Source organism: Pagrus major, chromosome 5 (genome assembly GCF_040436345.1).
Source record: "Pagrus major chromosome 5, Pma_NU_1.0".
In the NCBI taxonomy this organism is placed as follows: Eukaryota; Metazoa; Chordata; class Actinopteri; order Spariformes; family Sparidae; genus Pagrus; species Pagrus major.
Window position 1 is genome coordinate 11,327,726 of NC_133219.1, and position 25,557 is coordinate 11,353,282.

At 39.8% G+C, this 25,557-nt stretch overlaps 1 protein-coding gene across 3 annotated transcripts in view; it reads right to left on the reverse strand.

The window, feature by feature from the left end:
- LOC140996310 (uncharacterized) overlaps window positions 1-25,557 on the reverse strand; it is a 301,135-nt gene that overhangs the window by 273,887 nt on the left and 1,691 nt on the right. For all 3 annotated transcript variants that reach the window (XM_073466666.1, XM_073466664.1, XM_073466667.1), the window contains exons 2-3: window positions 25,225-25,299; window positions 23,054-23,237 (exon numbers count right to left, since the gene is read on the reverse strand). In XM_073466666.1, coding sequence (XP_073322767.1) covers window positions 23,054-23,216 — 163 coding nt within the window. In that variant the 5' untranslated portion in view covers window positions 23,217-23,237; window positions 25,225-25,299. The remainder of the gene's footprint in view (window positions 1-23,053; window positions 23,238-25,224; window positions 25,300-25,557) is intronic.

Consider the following 25,557-nt stretch of genomic DNA (forward strand, 5'->3'; position numbering starts at 1 on the left):
TGATCCTCGAACTATATTACCGAGAGAAAACAAAAGGAAAAAAGCGATAAATAAAAAATTACTTCAAAATTTAAATATGTAAAAGCAACAGTTCATGTCTTCCCACTATTTTTAAGAATCTGTTATTCTAATGAATGCAAAATAATCATAAACATTGCTCCCAGAGCAACTACTGTATATTATTCCTTTCTGACCTCGTACAAAAATTTTACACAAAAGTAAGAACATTACAGGGAAGATATTTTATACCTCCATTTCATAAAAATTAGGGAAATACTAGCATTTTTTGACCTCACAAAATCCCTTAGTTTTTTTGTTATACTCTATCTTTTATTATTCAACCTACGCCTTGCTTCCTCTGACCTCATTTCAATGGGTTTCATTATGTTTATTCGGAAAACCATCTAATTTAATAAAATGTAATATATAGTGTTGTCGACTTTGCCAGATAAACCCTGATCATCATAATTTACGCCTGAGGATACCAAGAATGCTCTGCCTCAATTCTGATTTTGTAATTATGTTACTTTCATAACTTATTTTGTCTGCTTATTTGGCCTATTATTCTAAGTCCTCTGTTAAAGGGAGAGTGAGAAAAAGCCAATTTAGGCCTGGCCTCACACTGTTAACCAATCAGAGTCCAGTGGGTGTGGGTAGAGGCTGTTAAGGGTGTGGCTTATGGTGCCCCATGACCCGAGCCCCTGAGGGAACCTCACTCACGCAGATGTCTTGTCTGTAGTGCACTCTCCTCCTCACAAACCTACCTTCATTTACTGTGAAAGAGGGGAATTGTATGATAAGCAAAAATGCAGAATGGCCTAGAAGGGTGTTGTAGAGGAGTGATTCTCAAGGTCTTACCAAAAGAAGGCAAAAAACACAGAGGGAAAGGGCAGCACCAAACCACAGGTTGGAAAAAGGGCAAAACACCAGGTGTGGAATTGTGGGCTACAAATAGTGGAAAGAGGAGGACGGGTGAGTGGAGAGGAGGATAAAGTACGTGTGTGAGTGTGTGTGAAATAGAGAGTGAGAGATTTGGTAAGTGTATGATTGTGTGCTGAGGTGAGAATGTTCTTAATGGGATACAGGTGACAACATGCTGACCAAAGCCACTGAACAATGATTACTCAGGGACCTAGAGGTGCGTGTGTGTGTGTGTGTGTGTGTGTGTGTGTGCATGTGTGCGTGTCTGTGTGTGTGCGCGCGCCAGAGAGAGAGAAAGCGACGTGAAGCTTTAAAGCTTAAAAACAAGGAGTGTTGGGGTATTTTACCAATAATTCTTAATAAAGAAAACAGTAGAATCCCCAGGAGTATAAACAAAACTGTGATGAAATGACGCTTTGAGATGTTGACTAAAAACTAAAAAGAGAGCAGACATCATTTAAAGCTGACTACTATGAAAACAATGTTCTGACATTATTTCATATTAATCTATATCAATTCTATAATTTTATCAGTTTAATTTAAGTTAAAAACCACCCTGTAATTATTGAAATCTTTGACATAGTGTTTTATATAACTATTTTTATCATGCCGAATCACCTTGGAGGAAATGGTGAACGAAATTCAGTTAAAACAAATGTGTTATTCTGCAAAAAATGAAAATATGCATATATAATATAATAAGACATTTACAAGTCTTACTCCTTTCACTTGAATGAAACATTTTAAAAAAGCCTGTTAATTTGATTGATTTAGAACAAAGACAGGTAGAAACTGGAACACTAGGTTTAAAATTGAATTGCAATTACAGAAATATAATTAATAAATTTTAATTCGCAAAACTTCGACCAATAAAATAAAAAGGCTAATTAATTCCACATCAAGGCCAACAAATTAAAGTTCTTCTTTTGACTAAAAATGCATCAACTGTCATCATGTTGGCACACAAAAAAAGTCTTTGAAGCATTGAGGTAAAACTGAGGTGAGACAAGAAGAATGCGTATCTTGACAAGAAGTAAAAATTAAATTAATACCTGACATTCAAAAAATGTAACAATATTAAAAATGAAGACATTTTTTGCCTAAAATTGCATTAACAAGCAAAAACTTATTTTGGTTCTACTTGACTTATAAATCACCACATGAAATGAAAGAAATTCTATTAAAGTTAAATTTGATTGGTATTTAATTTAATTGTTCACTTTGATTCATCTGTTGCTGATGTAAATAAGAACTCTATTATCCACTGATTTCAGATGATTGTTTTCATTAGTGTGTCTTTGTGTCTAACTTGACCTCAGCTTCTTCAGTCATTTCTTCTAAAAGAAAATTAATAAGTTGCCGTACCTTCAGTGATTTTGGATTATTCTAAAATGCCCGTCAAAATTAATTGAAATATTGTGAGGTAACTTTGTAATTCCTCTTACTTGTGAACATGCATTGTGGTGCCAAAAGCACATAATTTATCAGAGCATAATTTCCTTTCCAGTGGTGTCGCCAAAATGGAAATACAACATTGTGTGGAACACTGGTGCCCCCTAGTGTTAATTATATGACCTTTTGATTGGATCAACAATGATTGAAATTATGTCCAATCAATACAAGCTGGCAGGAAATGCACACAGAGGCCTCTACATGTTTCAGATTTTGAATTTACTCACATACTGTCTGAGGATAACAACACTGGATTTAATTATTTACTTATTTCCTTTTAAACTATTCTTAACAAATGTAAGATAATCTGATTTACTACAGTATAAAAGTTTCATAAATCTTAATTTATTTTCAAAGATCTTAACAAATATTTGATTCTTGAGTCAACAAAAAAAAACACCCTCACTTGATCATTAATACACATCCTTGCTGACATCTACAGTCTCTCTGTACACACATCTCAGACACTTTGTCTAATTTAAAACCGTACCTGAACTGTCAAGCTTAATATCAGGTTCAATCCGACAGACTCAAATTTCTCTCCCCGATTGTCTCTCTGTGAGTGCATGTGTGTGTGTGTTTTGTGTGTATTAGCTGCAGGGTTCGGGTGGTCTTCTTTCCCAGTATCTCAGTAGGTGTGAACTTTACTCATTGCACACAAGGACACACTGTAGTTCTCTGTCCACAATTTAAAATCTACGGGCATCATCGGGTGATGATGATTTTATGAGAGAATCCTGTAATGTATCTTTTTCCATCACATCTTAAATTGTTTTTGCCCCTGGTCCTAAAATTATTGAAAAACAAAAAATGGAGTCTCAGCAAATATAGACAATTGTGACCATTTGAGACACATACTTTGACTTTTCCTCTTGCAAAAACTCCTGTCGCTTTGTCATATAAATGTGTTGACCAACACACACGCACAAACACACAGACACTGTAGTTTTCCTTCACCATTGCTTGAGTGAAACTGCAACATGAACTTATACCATCAACTCTTCTCTCTCATCTTGGAGCTTTGGAAATTAAGTTATTCTCATCTGGCAACCCTCCCTCCCCTCAATCCCCTTGATCACAAAGAAGCCGTCAAGCTGAAGATATGAAAGCACACCACAACAACCCCAAAGCCCCTCCAATAAGCATGCCATGTTTCTTATGCAAATGCCAAAGAGAAGCACTTACAAGAGGACTTTAAAAAGTACGGAGACCCAGTCAATGCAGCTGGGTATTATAACGCTTACTTGCTAATTTCTATGGGTCAGCTGTGGAGGAATAGACCTGCCAATCATTTTCTCATGTAGCAGAATTTGTCTGTCTACAAACAGGGATACTTTGCCGTTGCTATGGAGACTAATCCGAGTCCGCAACTCCCCCCGCACCCCCTGTCCACATTCTGCGTGTTGACACCGTCAGGCGTTTTTTGAAACTACCTGATCACACATTTAGCTGGAGGCTGGTGGAGCCACCGGGAAGCTCTCAAATGAAGTTCACTGTACTCGAGGTCGGTAAGAGGGCTCTGTCACTCTCTCTAACTTACAATTACACACACACACACACGCATGCATGCATGGATGTATACAAAAACTTAAAATATAGATTTTGAATCATTTTAAGTTGGGGAAAAAAATATGCATTCAACAAGGCTTTAAACTGATTGTATCGGTCTAGACTAACACATATTTTTGGTAAATATGTAAGCCTAAAACTTATTATAAATGTCACACAATAGCTGAAAAAATTATTATAAATATAAAGAACTTATCTGCTATTCCAATTTTGAAAGAAAAATCCCTCAGAAATAAACAGCATTGTCTACTCAAAATGTACAAAATAATACAGTCCTATTATTATGTTTTTAAAAAAGTCATAATGCAGAGGATAGATAATTAAAAAACAAATATTTTCATAATGGTAAACCAGGTTGTATAGATTTCCAAGAGGAATACTCTAGGTTGTCTGCTTAAAATGCTGTGCATAGATCCTATACCTTCTCCCTGCAAATCAAATATTCATGCACTACCTTGTTGTCTCTAGTCCTGAGGGTAGAGCTGGAATTACATATGCCTCACACGCATCTTCATGAATCATATATCACTGTATACCTACACACACTCACAGTGGCCATTATAGAGTCCACACGCACACACATAACAAGACGAAGATATGTATGAATGCATATCTACATGCGAAAACAACTGTCCAGCTCTTAAGGTTTATTTAGGGCATATGGACAAAGATTACGGTTCTCTGCTGAACAGGCCTGGTAGATGAAACCTCAACGCCTCTGTAGCACTTGAGTATGAATGAGAGACTGGTGGTGTGAGAAGGAGAAAGAGTGGGAAAAGAGGAAGAGAAGTAACCTGAGGGTGGGGTGTATGAGTGTGGAGGGGTGTTTTCACTTTCTCAGGGCAGTGGCCTTTCTTGGTGCCAGGATAGGCTCTGCAGCCCCCTTCAATTAAGCAGGAAAATTGATGTGTATCATTAATTATGTCAGTAATATCATAAATCATCACTGGGTGCAGTAATTAATTATTTTCTACTCGTGTGAAGAACATGACAGAGTAGAGATAAATAAGGGGAGAGAAAGCTAGAGTGGAATTGTGTTGGAGGCGGGGGGACCCGGATAAAGGGAGGATGAAGAGGAGGGAAGGGGAGGGTTTGGGGGGCTATTCGTCCGTCAGTAACTGGGGGGGGGTACACTCACACGCTCTATTTACCGGACCATTGGGATGTGACGGGAACGTGACAGCCCCCCTCCTGCTCTCACTTACCAGCCTTCTCATAGAGGAACGACAATTAGGCCTGAACGAGACGGGCACTTCCTGGAACAGATGCTGGCATTCCCTGTGAAAAGCGACCCCGTCCTGCCTCTGAGGTTAAGGTGTGTGTAGCAGAGTTACCATTGCCTCTAAATGAACTAACAGCCCTGTGATGGACCATTTATAATCAAAGGGCAGCCTTAGAGAAAGTACGCCTGTAAGGCCAGTGAAGCTTGTCTGAGGAGTTGAATGCATTTTATTGTTCAAGTCCTGCCTACCATTATGGGAAATGTTTGTGGCTTATATGTGATAGATCTGAGGCTCTCAACTTGAAGACTTACTTGAGATAATATACCACCAGTAAGTGGAAGGTGCAAATAAATGACACAAAATATTGTTAGGTGATTTTTTTAGGATTTTTGTAGCATTAAATAATGTGTATATTCTCACAGTATTTCATTCCATTTATCAGGTTATATTTTTGCAGTAGATTAATATTTTTTTAGTATCTGCAGTTATTGAAACAGACCAGAGAATCAAGATATAATCATTGTTATGACAACAGTCAATTTATTCTAATTTCTGGATTACTTTTTATCTTTTTTTCTGACAGGTTACACGACACCCGTAGCACAAGTAGAGTCTGATGTTTTCTCTTTAATCTTATTTGATTAAATGGCCACTTGAATGAAAAGCATATTCAGTTGATTAAAAGAATAAAAGAGCGAATGAAGAGCTCTCTCTGAAAGGCTATCCAAGCAGAACTCACTTTTGTACAGTATGTGCACTCCGTATTCATTTAAAGAGTTTAAAATGTTACGTTCATTATTTTTCAATTGTGTAAAGCACATGACACCTGTGATCTTTGCTATTATCTGGCAAAATCTCTATTTAAAATGTGTTGCCGCATTTCAAAAGATGATGGACATTGTGTTGTTCTTATTTAAGTAGTCTACACAGGAATCAGCCTAACACCTACAGTATATGCACTCAACATCTTGCACTACAGAAAGTCTGAAAAGTGGGAGAGAAGGTGATAGAATGCTGGCTGCAGCCTGGGAGATTTCAAACTCCATTGCCTTTAGCACGGTAAGTGTTGACTGACTCACATGCTCGTGTGCCTTCTCCCAGACCTTTGTGGATGCAGAGTATCGATCCGGAAGATGGGGAGGAGATGAAGGGAGGAGAACTGGTGCTGAGAAAAAGTAAACACCGCTCCAGATGACAAAACACTGATCACCCCGGAGACCTCGACCTTCCCTGCTCTCTCTTTCTCCATCATTCTTCGTGACCTTTGGCACCCCAGCCTAAAGCCCTGACCAGCCCCACTGTTTTTACCCACTATGTCTATATAGGGTTTGTGTGTGTTTGCAGAGAGTATTCCAATAGGGCATGTGAGCATCATTACTGACAAAAGAGGTATGTATTTTAAGATATTTTATACATATGTACAAGCAAGGTGAGGCAGTAGCAGCGTTGAGCGAGAGGGGTTTAGGGAACACAGGCATCTAAGCCAGTGTTTAATATCAAGTGCGCACGGCGGAGTTTAATCAATACCAGGCCTCTTTTGTTCCCAGCCTGCTGAGGAGAGCAGCGGCCATTCACTCCAAAAAGGTTAATGCTGGGGGTCAAGTGATTTCACACCCACACCAGGATCCTCCATGTCACCACAGCTACCACGCCTCCAGCCACCATGACACCAGCATCCTGATTTATGGGTTGTGAGAGGGTGATGGGATGGAGGGGGGGTGCAGTGTTATTTTATGATAATGCTGTCCCTCTGTACTCCCACAAATGAAGGGAGTGAGAGACGAGAAGCAAAGGAGAGGAGAGAGAGCAGACTCAACCTCCCTAGCACCCACGTGGGTGTTTTTTTTCCTTCTCTCTGTCTTCTCTCTGACATGGTGCTTTTGTTTCAGCCAACTGGCTCTACATGCAGACAGAATGGTAATCTTTATTGTAATAATTGCTCTAAATTTGCGTGTCCACTTGTGAAAGGGCAGTGACGCCCGGCACAACAGCAGTGAGTCATGATGGATTAGAATATCAATAATACCATTGACGGAAGATTACAAATCTGTGAGAACTGTTTATGACGCCTATCAACAAATCAGACAACACATTTTTGCCATTTGCCTTTGAATTAAGAAGTGAAAAGTGAAGCTGTAAATATCCCATCTGAAATCTCACTGTCTGCGTTGATAAATCTATATAATGGGGGTGGCATGGTTAAGAAGGTGCCAGAGAAGGAAGAGGCGCAAGAGGAATTAACATGAGGACTTATCTCGCACGGGCCATTATTTAAACCCTCACTATTCTAAACACACCACCCCTCCAATGAGAAGGACAATAAATAATCCTTCCAAATAAAATCTATTCCCTGCAAATTCTCCAGGATACAGCCCATCATTATCAGTAGGAGGGGACAGACAGCAATTAATAACACAGCCACCCGTCTCTCAGAGAGCATCCATCTTATTTTCATTAGGTCTATTGCTGCATGTGTAAGTGTGCCGGCTTGTGTGTGAGTGTGTGCTTGTGCATGCATGTGTACGTGTAAGAGACTGTGTAACTGCATGCATATTTATGTGTTGTTCGAATGATTCCACTCAGCCACATTCCCTTAAAGTCCAGCCGTTGCTCTGTGGGCCTGGATGTATGCTGTTTGAGGTAATTTTTTTGTGATCCTGCCTCTAATTTTTCTAATGCCTTATTAATGCCCTACCAGAACCACCTTTGATTCGCTTCTCTGCATTTCCTGCGTTTTTTTATCTCGTGTTTGGAGGCAGTATTCTCTCTCCAAAAGGGCAATTGCACTAGCATTAGCATCCTCTAGGTCTCTGGGGTTGACAATAGCAATTAGCTTCAATGACGGAGCGATATGAGAGGCTGCTGATTGACAGTTGCCCCCAGAGAAGCGGCTGACTGAGGTGACAGCTGGGCTCTCCACTCTCCCTGGCTGCCCCAGGCTCTGGCCCTGTGTCATCCCATGCGCCAGCCAAACCCTTCCCCAGCATACAGTCACATGTCTAGTTACATCCTGTGCGGTGGCCAAACCCTTCCCCATCACTCAAGCTCATGCCTTGTTATATCCTGTGTGTCAGTTAAACCCTTCCCCCTTCCCTGCCTGTTTCTTGTTATTCTAACGCAGCACAATATGACACACAACACTGACCTTTCATTTTCCCTTTCCCTTATCATATTGTATGTGTGCGTGCACATCCAAAGTGTGTGTATCAGTGTGTATGTTTCCATCGTTTCTCCTACAGTACAGCCTGATGGTTTGGTACCTCCTCTATGTCAAAGCAACAACTCCAGCAGCCCTGACACATCAGTGAGTGTTTCTTCAGTAGAAGCCTGAGGAAATGAAGCGCTCCACGTCTATTGATCCCCCTACACTCCACTGTGCATCAGGGAGACTTTGTTTTCACTGCCTAACAGAAACACAGCTCCATCAATACTGTACAGTACTCCTCGGCACCAGCTCCTCTCCTCACACAGTAGCGTCCCAGGAGGCCTGTGATAGACTCCACTAACTGTACACAAACTGTACTGAGAGAGAATACAATATGTTTGTGTGTGTTGTGATGTGTTTGTCAAAGCGCAGAGGGGGGCCCTGGGATGGCAATGGCAATTTAAGGAGTATAAAAGACATATTGGCAACAATGCTTTGTGAATGATGTATTATGTAATCTGCCCCGGGAGTATATCTCTTCTACTCCATCTCCCTCACTTTTTCTCCCCTTCCATCTTTCTAGCTCTGTTTTTCCCATCTTTATCTTCCTCACTGTGTGTGTGTGTGTGTGTGTGTGTGTGTGCGCATGTGTGTGCGTGTGCGTATGTGGTAGGGCTTTTAAGGCTCACTTCCACATGCATCAAAATAAGTGCCAATAAACAAATCACTGCACTAAACGGCATCAAGGTCACATCAATCTGAGAACAACAATGCTGACTGGTTTCACCAGAGTCTATTAGTTGAGGGGGGAACAAGCAGGCACTGGGCCAGGTTCTGTCAGTGTGTGCGCGTGCGTGTGTGTGTGTGTGTGTGTGTGTGTGTGTGTGTGTGTGTGTGTGTGTGTGTGTGTGTGTGTGTGTGTGTGCGTGCGTGCGTGCGTGTGTGTGTGTGTAGGGTGAAAGAGACCTCTGTCAGCACTGATAGAGCCCAACCACTCTTATTTATGGCCTACTGTACTCCATGTTCAGCATTCAGCCTTCAGCCTGTAAATAGGACAATAGTCCACAAGTCTTACTGCACATGTGTGCATGAGTGTATGGGGGGGGGGCAATTCTTGACAAATCACATTTCAGGTAAACATTAAAAAACCCAGATGGCACAAGTATGTGCATTCTTAATCTAGTAATATTGATTTTTCTTACCAATGAGCATGACAGTCCTCTGCCACTGCTGTTGCTTCTTTAAGAAGTATTAGAGAGCTCTGTGAGAGATCCTTTTGCATTTCTGCATTAATCTGCGACAATAATTCTGCTGAGGCAATTTGACAAATGACTTAGTCAAATCAACTAAATTATTAGTCAAATTAGTCCCGACTATTAGAGGATTAACAATATTTGTATGTTGCAGTATGACTGGTCAGCATTTTTAAGAGTTCTTAAGATATATATAATATATACATGTGTATATATATATATATATATATATATATATATATATATATATATATATATATATATATATAATATATACATATATATAAATATATATATATATATACATACATATGTATATACACACAAACACACACACACACTGTAATACACACTTCCCAAAATTAATTATGTGGTTGCAGCCATTTTAAAAGGCCTTAAATCTAAACATTTTGCTTTTAAAAAAGTGGGAGGACATTTTGAAGGACTTACAAGGGAGGGAGATCAGGGCGTCAAATAGAATTATTTAAGTCATGTTACAGTTTTTTCCTGTGTCCATCAATAAAAATATATATGCATGCAAATATATTGTTCTTTTCCCTTTCATACTCACTGGCCATCGTAGTGACTGAGCAGCTAAAGTTTGAGACAACTAATTTTGAAAACTGTTCTATAAAAATAAGTGGATAAATAAATAACTCACGAGGGCACTAGAAAATTAAAGATTTTTTTCTTATTCAATAGACCCTGAAAATATAATCAGCTACTGTTACAAGGATACATTTCAACTATTTTTTTAACCAGAATTACCTTTATTTAGTGAAAATACTGCTGTTTCTGTATTGTTCTCTTTACAGAAAAAAAACAACAATGCCTCAATGTGCTATATCAGTAAATGAGAGAGTAAAGAGATGAGATTAAAAAGGATCAAAGGTAAGGAATAAAAGTTAAAACTACATTCTATTCTGATAGTCAAACAAAGTTTTACTGAGAGGGGAAAAAAGCTGCTACCCCAACAAAACTCTGTACTCTTCTAAGCAATTGCAACTTTAGTAAGGGATAATATGATGTGGTGTTTATGTAATTGTTTGGCTGAGGTTGCAAACCACTTGATTCTACAACACATCCCATACAATTTATTACCTCTTAAAGTGAAGTCCAATTAAACACTGAAAAAGTGCCGCTTTATGAGTTTCATATGCACACAAACAGAATCATCAATGCATTGTTGCACTTACTAGTATACACAAGCACAAAAGCTCCCACATGCGTTCACTCACACAGGCACCTGAAGATGTCTTGTGTTGAAGTCTACCTTTCCATCTCAGTTAAATCTAACTTCCAATCACAGTTATTGATTGGATGAAATCACCAGCAAGTGGCACATCTTTACTCTATTTGGCCCAACCCAGAGGGAGCTCTCAAAACTCTTACGCCACAGAAAATGTCCAACCCACAGTGTTCATTTAGCTAGACATACATTAAATGGTATTAATAGCACACCACTTAATGGATCAATTCCCTCTGTTTATGTAAAGTGGAGTGGAAGAGAGGAGGGAGTAGAAGATAGAGAGAGAGAGAGAGAGAGAGAGAGAGAGAGAGAGAGAGAGAGAGAAAGGGAGGGAGGGATTAAGGGAGGGAATGAGATATGGTAAGACAGGGAGAGATATTTCTGTGTGTGGGAGAGGTGCGAGTGGAAAAAAGCACCTTATTAAATGACAAGCTTTTCCTGGTTTGCGCTAATTAATTGCGCACTGCCACTGACTGCTAATTTGCTGGGAAAAATGCATCCCAAAAGCAAAGGGGGCTCCTGCTTGAACTTTGCCTCAGAAGCACCTAATTCACCTGTGACTGCAGCTGTGTCTCTCTCCTGGACTGCAACACTATTAAATTAGAGCGCCTGGGCCATCAATTTAATAAGCGCTGGAGCAGATCATTTGAATAAGGACAGTATTAGTATTCTAGCTGAGCACAACTAAGAGCAGCTGACCTTTTTCACCGCCAAGAAGATCCTTGAACACATCCAGCTGAATCAGAGAACACGGTAATAAGCCCGTCAATGTTTAACAGTGTCAAAAGGAAGGTTTTTTTCTCTTCTCTCTTCTTCAGCCCATCACCCCCAATCTCCATGGTAGTGCCAGCTATTGTGGTCTATCAAGCCAGCTAGGATCTCAGCAATTTAAAACGGCGGGATAGACGAGGGGAAAAAGGTAAGAAGGGAAGATGATTGCATAAAAACACACTCACATAATGCTGAAAGAGATTTCTGATTAATTGCACTATAGTCTGCACCCGTCTATTTATGCATGTGTGTACATATCCACACATGCAGTCATACACCATGTGCACCGATGTATACCTTCTTTCCAGATGTAGAATTGATTTATGTGCATGTTGGGGTGTGGAATTGATCAGTGCACATCAAAATTCCCTGTGAACTCCCACATAACAAATCAGATCCTGACCTTTGGCTCCAACATCTTTAGCTGCTGATGCACACCTGGGGTACAGCCTATTAAGCACTGTTTTGACACATACTGTAGCTGTTTTGAACAGTACCAGGGTGAATTGGCAGGATAGTGAAACATTAGTGGTAGTAATGCATTGGGCTGTGAAATAGATCATCCGCAGTGACAGTTATGGTGCCTGTCAGACCGTAGAGAAAGAGATTTAACTAGCCTTTTGTCTGCATGAAATAAACATTGCATGGGAGGTTAAATGCTCCAACATATGACTGCTTGCCGAGGAATCAAGCACTTTCTAAGTACCTACAGCAGTAATGAGCATTTGGTAAATAATGTTGAAATACCCAGTGATCCTAAGCAGAAATAGTGTAGACTTTGTTCATTTTAGGCAGTTAATTTAAGGCCAATAATTCCTAAAGACTGTGAAACTGTCAGATTTATACTGATAAAGCACATTTTTACTGCCCCATTCTTTGCAATCTAACTAAGCAGCCTTGAATTTACAGAAACGCTTCAAGGCAACAAGCCTGTTATGACAGGCAACACAGTAATCGATATAGGGCAGTGAGCACAACACATCAGGCTCCAAGGGTAACATGGAAAACAAGGTCTGTGACTGGTCATACCACTGCCACTGCTTGGGCTTTATCCAGGGATATAATAAATAAACAAGATGGCGTCTCATTCACTCACCATGCAGCACTTAAATGCTGAGGACAAGAAAGATCCATAAATAATGGGGGAGTAAGATGGTAGATATATGTTTGGCCTGGGAAACGGCCGGCTCTGTGTTTTATGGGGCTAGTTGCAATGTTGATGAATATTTGCCGGTCCGGAATCATAGCTTAATGTCAGCCCACAATTTGTTGCAATTAGTCGGGTGATTTATAGGAATACCCGGGCCGAATGCATGGTAACAATTAACACAGCTTTCTCTAGGCTTTTTATTAATGGGGTGTCGCAGCAGAAGAAGGTTTCAACCAAAGCTAGTACATCTGCAGGCCTCTCAGTGTGTGGCAGCGTCCGGCAACATAGATGGAGGATAGACTAACCCGGCTCAGCAAGAGCCACACAGGCTGTGCAAAGAGACTCACTCGCTCCCTCTTATTGTGTGTGTTTGTGTGTGTTTTCAGCTGTGTCTTTATACACAGTATTATGAATATATGTCTATGTATTTAATTAAAAATAGCCTAAATGCGTAATGCATTTTTAGATTATTTCTATATAGTATGCAATTAGACAATGTTCGACAAATTAGTGTACAAAACACATTGTTGTTTTAGTAAATGAAATTTAGGTTTCCACTAACGACAAAATTCATCAAATTGGATATTATATTTGTGGGCTTTGTTTTTTTTTCTGTTGTCAAAATTAAACTGAATTTGTTTCCTCATCAAATGTTTTAAATGTTAAAAAAAAGTGTACTTAAAAAAATCCTGATTAAATATACATATACATGCAATTTTAAAATGTAATTTGTACTTCTCATAAGCGGCATTTGGCATTTAAGTGTGTACTTTTTTAAAACTATGCAATGAGACAAACGGTTAAAAAGGAACCAAACAGCTGTTCTGTCTGGCAATAACAGGGTTCAAGTGGAGCGATGTGCCCCTAAACGGCTAATAAACGGCACAAAATGAGCCTGCAATTAAATTTATACACTTGATTGCACTGCTGTCATGTCCACTACAGGCTTATCGAACACCTGGGATCTATTTCCTAATAGAACCTTGGGGAGAGTTGGAAAGAGAGAATGAGGAGGGGGGGGGGGATGAACAAAGCAATCTTTTCTCCCTTGTATTTTTGGCTGCTTTCTCAGACGTTTGTAGAGGATCCTCTTCACTCATGCAGAGGGTTTGAAGTTTTAAAGGGGAAAGACAAAAGAAGGGGGATTCCATTGAACAATGTTGTATAGCTATAGAAAATTAGTTTTTCATTCATTTAAATTGCGGTGGTTGTTTTTAGTCATTAGTTAGGATGGTTATGACACAATCTAACAAAAGGTTCGTATTTATGGATTCAATCAAACAACAATCTGCGGAGGTGTACAGCTTTCTGTAATCTTAGATGTCATTCCTTTCTAATTTTCCAGTGTTTTTAACAATTGTGCATGCAAGGCACTGAGTAGCATAAATGTCTATATATGTTATTTGTGACCTGTCTCACCAAGTTACAAGCGTCAATATGACAATGAATAATGTGTTGCAAATCTAATGAAATGACAGATTCTCTTCTAACTGACTCCATAAGCGCTGACACTGCACTGCAATACCTCTCAGCCATGCTTCAACACTCCATTTCATCATGAAAAAAGGCGTCAGCACAGCAAATTATAATCGTTAATAAACCTCTATTTGATAGTGCTCGACAAAACTGTAATGTTACTGTGAAAATGCTCATCTTTTTCTCACATCTAGTAACACTTATCTCTAACTCACTTTGAATACCTCAAAGCAAGCCTTTTATGTCCTTCACAAGAATGTATACTGACCTACAGATCTGCCACCTGAAAGCACTGTGAGAGTGAAATAGTAGTACTTTTTATTTTACTGACAAAAACTGTAATACATACTTTGAACCATAGACTCAACAGGTCACCTTTTAACAAATACATTCAGATAGACACACGACCCTTTACATCAGTATCAGCAAAAACTGCAAGCAAAAGGTTCAACTCTGTTCATTGTGTTTGAGTAGAACTTAAGAAACATACACTTATTTCTGTGTTCTGTCTCCTCCTCTACAGCAAAACTTCCTTCTCCCTCGGTTTCCTTCAATTTGCTAATTACACAGAGTATTTTCGGAGAGCTCGGTTGATAGAAATAGTCACGTTTTGGGGACTATGGGCCAGCAATCTGTGCCTAACCAGCGCTAAGTCACATAAAGTATGTGGCAGGGGGCCAACAATAATTTTGCTAACCCTTTTTTAATTGTGGGAGGGTCATTCACAAAGCCCAGTAGAAAGCATTAACTACTGAACTGCGACTGACAAGGGCAGGTTTCCCACCAGCAAGAGGCACCTTGCAGGCAGGCCAAGAACTCATCAAAAAAAAAAAAATACATATGCTATATTAAGCCACATTTTAGCACCGGCTGTATAATTCTCAAATGATGAGTATCTAATATGTTTTTTGTTGTTTGTCTTGTACTGAATGTAACTTCTTTTCCTTTTTTTTTTTTTTTTTTTTTTTTTTTTAAATGTGACAATTCTGTTTTGGAAACCAAAACCATAAATAATTCAGTCAGCTCCTTATTTGATTATGTTTGTTAATTTTGTGACCTTGTCAAGCAATTATTTAACTCTACCTTTTCTCTACTTACCTGGTTCACTGGTTCACTGAGTGGCTAATGGTATTTTAACTTGGCCAAATTATTAGCGTTTTTCTGAAGTAGCCGCAACACAATTGGTTCAATATGTTTCACACGTCAAAATTTAACAGAGCAACCCTCCAAGGAATTTGCTAATTTTTCTCAAGGATTCATCATCCAAGGGTGTGGAAATGAAGAAATATACATTCTCTTCTCATGTTTTACTCTTACCTTAAATTATCCTTTTTTGACAGCTGACTAACAATCATCATTACAGCTCAAACAGTTACCTGTGAGAATGGCCATAAATCTTGTTAAAATAACCAAAACCGTCTCTTGCGCTTTTTTCCCCACAAGAAGCAACCTGTCTGTAAGCACACACCATCTGTACATGGTTAGAGCCTTATGCACACAGATGGCAGCCAAACACTCCCAAAGTTGCTCCGTCCGCACGTCTAACCTTACAAAGCAAACTAATTAACAGTAAAACGCAGAGAGAAGGAAGGAGCACTTTGAAAGAGTTTGCAATGACTCTAATGAGGAGAGAGAGAGAGAGAGAGAGAGAGAGAGAGAGAGAGAGAGAGAGAGGGGTCATCTATATAGTAATGCCAGAGGGATGGGGGGACTTCTGCTGAGGCACTAGGTTTACTGCCCTCTTTAAGATCCATATTAAATGAGGGCTACTTATCGCCAAGCCTCTGTCCCAGCACACAAGCCTTTAACAGCATGGTGCGGGGCAGAGGGCAAGCAGGAAAGGACGGAGATGAGTGGTGGTGGAGCTCGGAAGGGAGAGAGGAACCTAAATTTGCCAAATAAGATATCGCTAGAGGCGCTTCCTGTTTTATACTTTATTATTGGAAGCAAGCCCTTAAAACGTTATCCTGGGGTTCAGGGGTAAGTAATTATTTTGCTATGGGCACAAGGTTTAGTTAAATCTGGGGGCGCAACTTTACCAGTACTATATTTGAATCCACCTGTCATGACAAAACAGCTAAATAACTGCGTGCCAACTGTGTGCAACTTATTAAAAAAACATACTACGAGAAAATACTACATTTAATTTATTTTCTTTAAATGACAAGCAACCAGTAAAGGACTCATATGTTGTTGTGGCTGTTGTCATTTCACGAGACTGTGTACTCATACTTTCACTGGCCTACCACACTTATGAAATTCATTTTGTGAAAAGGAGGACAACTCCTTGGAAAGTTAATTAGTAGGAAACAAGCGGAGGAAAAAGCAGGAAACGAGAAATGACCCGGCTGCCAAAAGTAATAACGTTTTCATTATTTATTTCATTATTCATTTGTGGATGTGTTCAGACAGAATTAATAATAGAAATCCCTGAGAGAAAATGTTTGCGCTGGAACCCCATTACGAGCAGGCCAAGTCCAGTGGCACAGTTAGTTAACATGCACAAATGTACTGCCCCCGACAAATAACATATCAAGTGGAGCTCTGCATTATATTGTGCTCCCAAACCTCTCTCTTTCAATTCTTTGCTTTTCATTTAATTGTTTCAGTCAGGGTTAAGGTTTTATTCAAACTGCTACTCCCTGCCACCTTCATGGAAAAATAATATAATTTAAGAAAAAACTAAGCTATAAAGCAATCATCTGTTGCCAAATGCTGTGAGAACAGTATCGCAATAATCACCATGGCATTCACTTAAATGTCTATTGCTCTGTTTTCATAATAAAGTGAGCTGTCCATTTCTCCCTGAGAAAACCAGTAATGAAGCACAGAATCAATTAGAAGTCCCTTTGGAGAGCAGAATTTGTGCTGTTCCATTACACAATTCTTCTTTTTAGTCCAAACATTACTCTGCATGATATTCCCTGATCTGGCCTGTGTTTGCTTTTTCTCACTGTTTACTGCAACACTTCCAGGCCAACTAGCATTTGATTTTCCCCACTGAGATTCCAAACACACTCCCAATACACGCTCTGGAGAAAATGAGGCCGGAAAGGAGTAGTGGCGAATCATTCAAGGCTGTCCAAAGATCTCTATTACAAAAGCAGATTTTATTTTCACTTCCAACACAGACATCTCTGATAAAAAAGAATGTCAAAGGCAACTGGGATGACTGGTTTTTCTCTTGGCATATTATTTTTCACTTATCAAATGTGTTTCCCTGCTTACCACCCTCCCAACCACAACCTACCCACCCAATTCCTGGCTTTACTATATTAAGGAAAATTGGGAACGGATGGTGAGGGACAGAGTGCCTCATTGGATCAATCTATCTATCTATAGAAGATCGAGCAAAGTTGGGGGGGGGTGAATTATATAAAAAAGAGCCTTGGCCATGTGTCAGTTGAGCATTTTTACATTAGCCATACGCAAGGCATTTCTTTCTTCCTCTCCTATTCGCTGCTCAAAGCAGCAGGGCCACAGCCATGTGTGAATAATCACACAGAGGGCCTCAGAGGTGCCCTCACTGCCTTACAAGAGGCTGGTCGCAAGGGCAGATGGGGGAGGCGCAGGTTGAAGGAATTGAGAGATGGGGGGGTGGAGGGGGTCTAAAACGTTAACACATTGAGGATTTGGATATCCTCACAAGCTTGTCTCATTAGCTGCTAATTGGCAAGACGTTCCCCCATCTTTTGTTCTGCGTAACGTTTGTCTTTTTTTTCTTCTTTTTTTTGATGAAGATGATGGTGAACTACATATCTCGAGTGCGCCATGCTTCGCTGAGAGAGAGTTAAGCCTATATCACAGCAACATAAACACTTCTGTCCTACGATTAACCTTAAAAAGGAACTGAGTGCAAAACTGAATGCTCAACCTGTTCAACCGAATTAGCGCAGAGATCAAGGGGAAGCGCAAGATAGAAAGAAAGAGAAAGAACAGTCAGGGAGGGAAAGGGAAAGAAGCAAGGACAGGAGTTATTTTTCCCCCTTTCCCCCTTTTTCCACCCACTCACCTTTCTCAACTGGGAAATTGTAGAAAAACATCAACACAGCTAAACGGCAAATTATTACCAAAGCTCCTCTCAGTGCTGGGTCCAAAGCAGACATATTGGAGTTGTCATGCAGGGGGATGGCCAATACTTTCCGAGAATTATTCTGAGTATTGCGCTCTTTGACAAACATTAAACAAGACAATAAAATACATAGGTAAAGGTGTATTTGCCTAAAGGCATAGATGGCTTGAAAGAAAGACAGGAAGAAAGAGAAAATGAGAAAATGGGTCTCCATATTAACAACAGTTTCCTGACAGTCCAAGCAAATTATACATTTACAGAAGAAGCCACTCTGGTCTGCATGAACCCTATCCTCATGGTAGAACCTGGTCATGACTGGTTATTTGAAAGGGATAGTCATGTGTGCACCATGAGAATATTGTTGCAACTGTCTCCATCTCTTTCTCTCTGCCTGTATCTTTATCTATCGCTTTCATTCTACAGAGATGTAACTCTGCCCTGAATGTCAATAAGGATTGGATAGATGGTGGGTCAATTGTCCATTCCTGTTACTTAAGATTTTATTTTTTTCTAAAAAGGTATTGGATTTCAGGGCCAAGTAATTCAGAGCAAACTATGTCTGCTGTGATCTCTTTTAATGGGCATCTTTAAACTGAACAGACAGAGCTGTATGTCTCTCAATGTTTGCAGAAGGATTTTTACGATGAGTCGAAGAATAGAGGATCTATCAATACTTGCTTTTACTGACGAGTGGTATAATATTATGCACTTTAAAAATTCCAGACTGTGTTCTTTATTACTAACAGGTGAATGATGTCATTACAGTCTTTATTTTTAAAAATGGTTTTAGGTTGAGGAAGGAACTGTGTTCCCAGCTGAGGAATGAGGGGAGCATCTGAGGAATGCTTAACTCATAAGTGGCGCAATGCTTACCAACAGTATGCAGAGGGAATAACTGGAAAAGAGTGCAACATAATGGTTACAATTACGGTGAGAGTGAGGGCTCTGCTTTATGTTAAGAGAGATGTCAAAGAGGAAGAGAGGGTTAGGAAGCTGGGTCATAGCCCATATATGCTGTTTAACACCTGACACCAAGGCCGAACGAAGGTTCATAACTCATATGGAAAAAGAGGTGAAGAAAAAACAAGGAGGGGTGACCAAAAAAAAGGAAGACCTAACTCCCCAGGTCTCCTCTCCCAACTCCTGTCACAACAATCTAAGAAATAAAATCTTTTAGAAATATACATGCACTCTATAAAACCCAATTTCTTTGCCTACAACATTCGAAGACCTAAATCAAAGTAACTACTTCTGACCAAAGACATCTGACTTCTTACACAGTCCATGGGACTCACAAGAGCGAAGCCTCCTGTACAAAATTAGAGTAGGTCACAAGCAGCCAGCACATGAGTCCTTGGCTTCATCCAACATCGAGCAGATCAAGGGCCTCGAACTAAAGCAGTACTGACACTGACCTCACTGAGACCCAGCAACTGAAACAGCCCTAACAAGGTATTAGCAGGCACCTCTGTATACCCTCCAACTCTCAGCCCGGGTCTAAAGAAACACAGCTGCACGGGGTGTTTTCCAGGGCGAAGGGCAAACTTGCAAGCAACGTGGTGCCCCTGGCTAAGCTCAAGGGTGCAGCTGGAAGTTCAAGAATTCAAAGCAGTGGGGGGGCAAAGTTTACAGAGATTATTTTTTTTTTAATGACATTTTTCTCTCTCCAACATTCAAGTTATTTCAAATAATTTTTGGTTATCAATTTTAAGAGGAAACCATGCCTGTTTTTTCTTCTCCCATGATATACATCTAATGTATATACTATAAATATATGCATTTCCTGATGTAATGTATGAGAGTTTAGTTTGTCCTCTACGAATGTGGTATAGTTGTGTGGGTTTTTGTGTGTGTATGCATGCGCAAGCACGTATGGCGGTCGTCTCTGTGTGACTGTGGGCGTCTGGAGGAGAGAGAAGCCTCATCTGTTACCAGCCCAGCCCGGCCGGCCCGCCGCGTGAAGTAGAACGACAGGGTGTCACCGTCGACGACAGTGATGGATGCCCTAAATTCTGTAGGCAACTTGGGCAATTGGACACATTAACAACAGGCACCTGCTTTCCCCCATACAAATCTATTAAAAGATAACAGCAATGGCGGCTCCCACACTATTAGTAAATTATAGCTCTGTCTGAGTGTGAGGTAAGTGTGGGCCTCCCTTCTCCCACCTACCCCCATCCACTCTCCTTTGATACACATTTCTTATTGGCAGTCTCATAGTGCCACCCAGTGGCAGCAATTCATAATGCTTTTCTAAAACATGGAGCAACATGGACCAAAAAAAGTCAACAAAGGAGACTAAGTTTACTCAAAGGTGATCATGCCACACTTATCTGAAGACAAGATTTGTGTATCATAAAATAAATGATAATTTACAGTTGATAATTTGAATTGAGTTAACGACTAATTTTATTATAATCATGAAAATAAGTTCCATGTAGCCAAATTATTATAATTCTAAAATGTGTCATAAATGACACCAGCAATTATTCATTGTCAGACTTGCAATCTGAACACAAATACAAAACTCACACCAAACATATACTATTAACACACAGCGAGAGTTTGCCAAGACAACTGGCCCTAGGACAATTTCATTTATGGTTGATCATTGAATACTGGTTAGTGATAATCACTGGGGTGACAACCTTTAATCGTTTAATGATTTATCTTATTCTGCTAATGGTTAATGTTGTGTGAGAGACAGTGTTTGTGTGTGTGTTTTCATGGGTTAGTGTGTGTCAGTGGGTTGCACAAATATAGTTCTTCACCCTTTTGTGCACCTTATAGAAAGCCAAATTTCCATAAATAAGCCTTTCATTGGGCAAAATGGCCAGAATTCACAAAGAGACAATGTGGCTGACAAAAACCCATTATGGCCTACTGGAGACCTCCTCTATTAAAACATTAACAGGAGACCAGTACTCTCAACATGACACCATTATGACATATCTTGGGCTAGAGCTCAGGTACACCACATAAATGTGTGTCACATAAATTTGCTGTGAGTAAATATTTCTGTGTCTGTGAGGGGGGTATGTGTTTGCGAGATGGTCAAGAATAAAGGGAGGACAAGACCAGTAAATACTTTTACAGCTGGCAATTTGTCAGGATGTGTAAATGTCTCCAATTCCCAACAGCACTGGAGTAAAATTTACAGTCACTCTGGAAGTGACAATGCACAAAAAAGAACCACTTTTTACTCTCTCTCATCTCCCTCAGACCACTAAAACCTTCCAATAAATCTCCTCCAGTCCCCCCAGATGTCTGCTGTTGTCAGATATCATGCCTTGACAATGCCTTCCACCATCATTGTCTTGACAGAAATATGATATGTGAAACTGCAATGTCACATCACTTAACATGATTTAGCCTAAGCTAGCCTGCACCATTTTAATCAATCAAAAATGTCACCTTTTTCCCTGTAATGATAGTAGAGGTATAGGATCTCTGTGTTGGGGTGATCTATAAGACTTATCTAGGCTACTGATTTATGACTACTGCCAGCTAATGTACTGAAGGAGCCTCCTCCCTTCCTGTGATCAGGGTTTCTATCAAATTGGCAAATAAGTAGGCCAGTATTACCTCATGGGCAGAGAGGAAGACACTTCATGTCGTGTGCAAACCCTACACATATGACATTATGTGTGTTTAACCTGTACAGAATAATCTGTTTTCTGAGTCCTGTATTTGCAGTCATGGTACCACGCAAGCTAGTTTGGACAAACATGTCCATCAAATGTCAGACAGTATGTATGGTGGTTGCTAATGGATTCTATGGGCTTGGTTGCTTACACATCCTTTGATCAAATGTCTCCCTAAGCTAATTGCTCTGTAAACTCTCTAAAGCCTCACTGGATAACTGTGGCTTTCAGCAAATTAGCATCAGAGTATTAACAGTATATCAGACTGGCTATTGTAGCTTGTCCCAATAAATTCCATATACTGCAATACCCAGCAGACATTTACCAAAACATACCAAGACATCACAAGAGCAGTAACAATGAATGGTCGAGATAAACTTACCTCTATATTATAAAAAAAAAGCAATCCACACATTTCCCTAATTTAAAATAAATTGCACACACATACCAAATACAAAAAGATTCTGCTTACTACTCAGATTACATTCCCCAAGATAACGTCAGTAAAATGATACAGTGATTCTGCACTAATCGATACATTGCAAGACATCATCTTACGATACATCACAATATCTGAGTAACTAAAGAATACAAAATACCCCTAAAAAGGTCAAAGGCAGGAATTATATATTTATTCACTGCATTGTAGTGTCAGTTTCACAGAATTGAGAATGATTGATGACCTGAGATAAAACAAAGTACAGAAGATGCATGGAGTCTTGGCTTATTGCCTCTTTATCACACACACTGACTGCAACTTGTCCATGTCCTCACATTCCATCATTCCAATGTAAAACAGCCACAGACTAGGAAAAGGCTGAACTGCCAGAAAGCAGAACAGTTATTGAGTTAAAGCTATTAAAAGGTAGGATACAACTACGGCTCACTAAATTCTTTTCAATCTGTGTAAATTTACTTTACGAAGTTTACACCAGAAGGAGTCTCGATATTCGGCACCAGTGTATCGCAGGAGGAAGGGATATGATATATTTCCATATTAATATTTCATCCAAGCCAAATTCAAATCTAATGCATTAACTCATATCAACACGACGTATGGCATTTAGACAATGACACAGTGCTCGATAAAAGACGACAAACAATATACAAGGGAACTGGCACCTGTACCTGTGATCACAATGGTGTGACTGGATCCACATGCCAGCAGCTTCACCCTTCCTAGTCTTCCTGCTTTGAACTCTCTCAGATGGGCCTCCTCTGGACCAATGTCCCCTGGCCTTCCATGTCCAGTCTGCCCAAGCTCCCCACTACCCCAGCAAAGCAGATTCATATCCAGCTTGCACTGTACGTCCTGGGAGTACAGACAGAGAAGAGGGATTTGTTTTAGTGACATAAGAAGAGTAAGCAAAGTTTGCTTGGTACTTTTTTCAACAACAGACATTAAGTTTCCTCATAGGTTAGGAGCTAGAGAGTATTTCATCACCTGCATTTACATCACACACACCAATATACATATGAAGTGTTTTGAGATTTTGCAGTGATACTGGAGTTAATTAATCTATAAATATTTGTATATGACAGATGTGGTCCCACATACAGTGTGATGAAAAATGGTGGATTCTTTTTATCTAAAACAGATGTTTACAAATACTGTCTTCCAGTTAGCGTTAAGCTTGCATAAAACCAATCTAAAGTTCCCAGCCTTATTTGTAATGAACTGTGGATCTGATGCAGATCACCAATATTCTCCTCAACATGTTTATTTACAATCTGCCCTCTGTGCTAATTAGAATGTGACCCTGCACACACATGCAAACCCACATGGAAGCAGAGTGTATGTGCATGCATACACAGACATACACATACCCCACAGCAATATTGCCAGCACAATTCCATCCGACTGATATTGGAATTTTCCGAAAGAGCAAACCAATAGATAACCTATTACAAAACTATAAGAGATCAATAGCTAATTTCTTTGCATTGATTACCACTTGGACATTTAACATGCGCCCTGTGGCCACAATGTGTGTTCCGCAAGCTTAGATCCCCATTGGCCCTCATGAGTATTAAAATTATTGATTCAGACAGAGGACTAAAAATGTCAAGCTGTTCATTAATCTTAATAAAGACTGGACTTGACCAAGGCACCCTTTTTCCCAATGCAGGGATACAACCTATCCAACTAGGAGCACATACACGGCATAGATTAATGAGCTTCTACTGAGGGCTGTGATTTAAGTCTTTGCCATTAATAGATCAATTACAAAAGAACAAGCCTTTTATAAGAGTGCTTACGTTTGCCTAGTGTGCTGCTCAACACAACATTTTCAAATTTATTTTAACTGTTCAATCGTAGTTATTTGTTGATAGGTTTCAAAGAAACTTGAAAAAAAACAAGCAGTTATGTACTAATGAGGTCAATTTGTGATATGAAGCCACATCTGCCATTATGCTACAGATGGCCCTCCGCAGTCCATAATGGACAAATGTTATCAGGCGCTGCCTAACAGCCAGTTTCATCTCTGTTTTATGTGGATGAGTTTCAAAGCACACAGGGCTGTCCTTAGCTTAATGAGGGCCCTAAGCAGGATTTGATTTGCTCACTTTTCTAACTTTTAATTACTTTTATACTTCTGCCACACTTACTCATATGTTTCCTGCTCACAAGCGATTGGCAGTCAAGCTGTTGCCAAGATTTTCTACCTGTATATCCACTTACTGTATCAGGGAGCTGTGTACCAGATTATTTTGAAATAAAAAACAGCTCATTCAAATGAACCCTTGACGCATCAAAATTCTTCTAAGCTGGGAATTATCAGAAACTAAGAGCTTTGTATTTTCATAAGGATTCTATTATAAAATACCCCGAAAACTCCATAATAAAGAGAAATCAAAGGCCAGTGAGTGACAACCTAGTCCATTACACACATAACAGAATTTCTGGTAAAAAGTTATTTTGGTTTGTCAGCTAAAACAGTGAGGTGAAGACCTGGAATCTTACTTGTCTCATTACCAAAATATTACCATAAAATAATAGGCCTAAATGCAGATCGTACAGACCAGTGGTGTTGGGTTTACAGCTCTGCATGCCAAGCATACACAACATCAAAGACAAAAAAAAAAAGCAGAAACACATTTAGCAGCACACAGCTGCAGGAACTAACCTGTCCAATCTTAAAAGCAAAGATTGTTTGTTAATTCCAGTGTCTTCTTATATCAAACTTCCTTTTCTCCCTTTATACTTCTGTTGTTGGTCCCTTTGTTTTCTAAAATTGGTCGCATTTTGTTGTCTCGTGTCCCTGACTTTTTCTCCCTCCTTCCCTCATTGCACTCACCACATTGGCAGGGTAACTGTCTCCATGGCACCTTCTGTTGACAGCACGCCATCTGATTGAGAGTAGGTTATTAACCTTAGAGGGGCAAACACGGAAAGTGACAAGAGGTGTTTTAGAAAGGCACTAACACACATAACATTGTGATGGTAATTTCAGCATTTAAAATTTTAACCACAGATAATAAATAGACGACTGAGTTTGTGGACTCCTACGATGGCAGTCTGCACTTTTACTTTCCAAAGAGCTTGAAGGGATGAGGTCCCTTGAGCGGTTGAAAGGTGTGCGTTATCGCAAATGCAAGTTGCTGACTTGTAAATAGCATTCACAGCAACT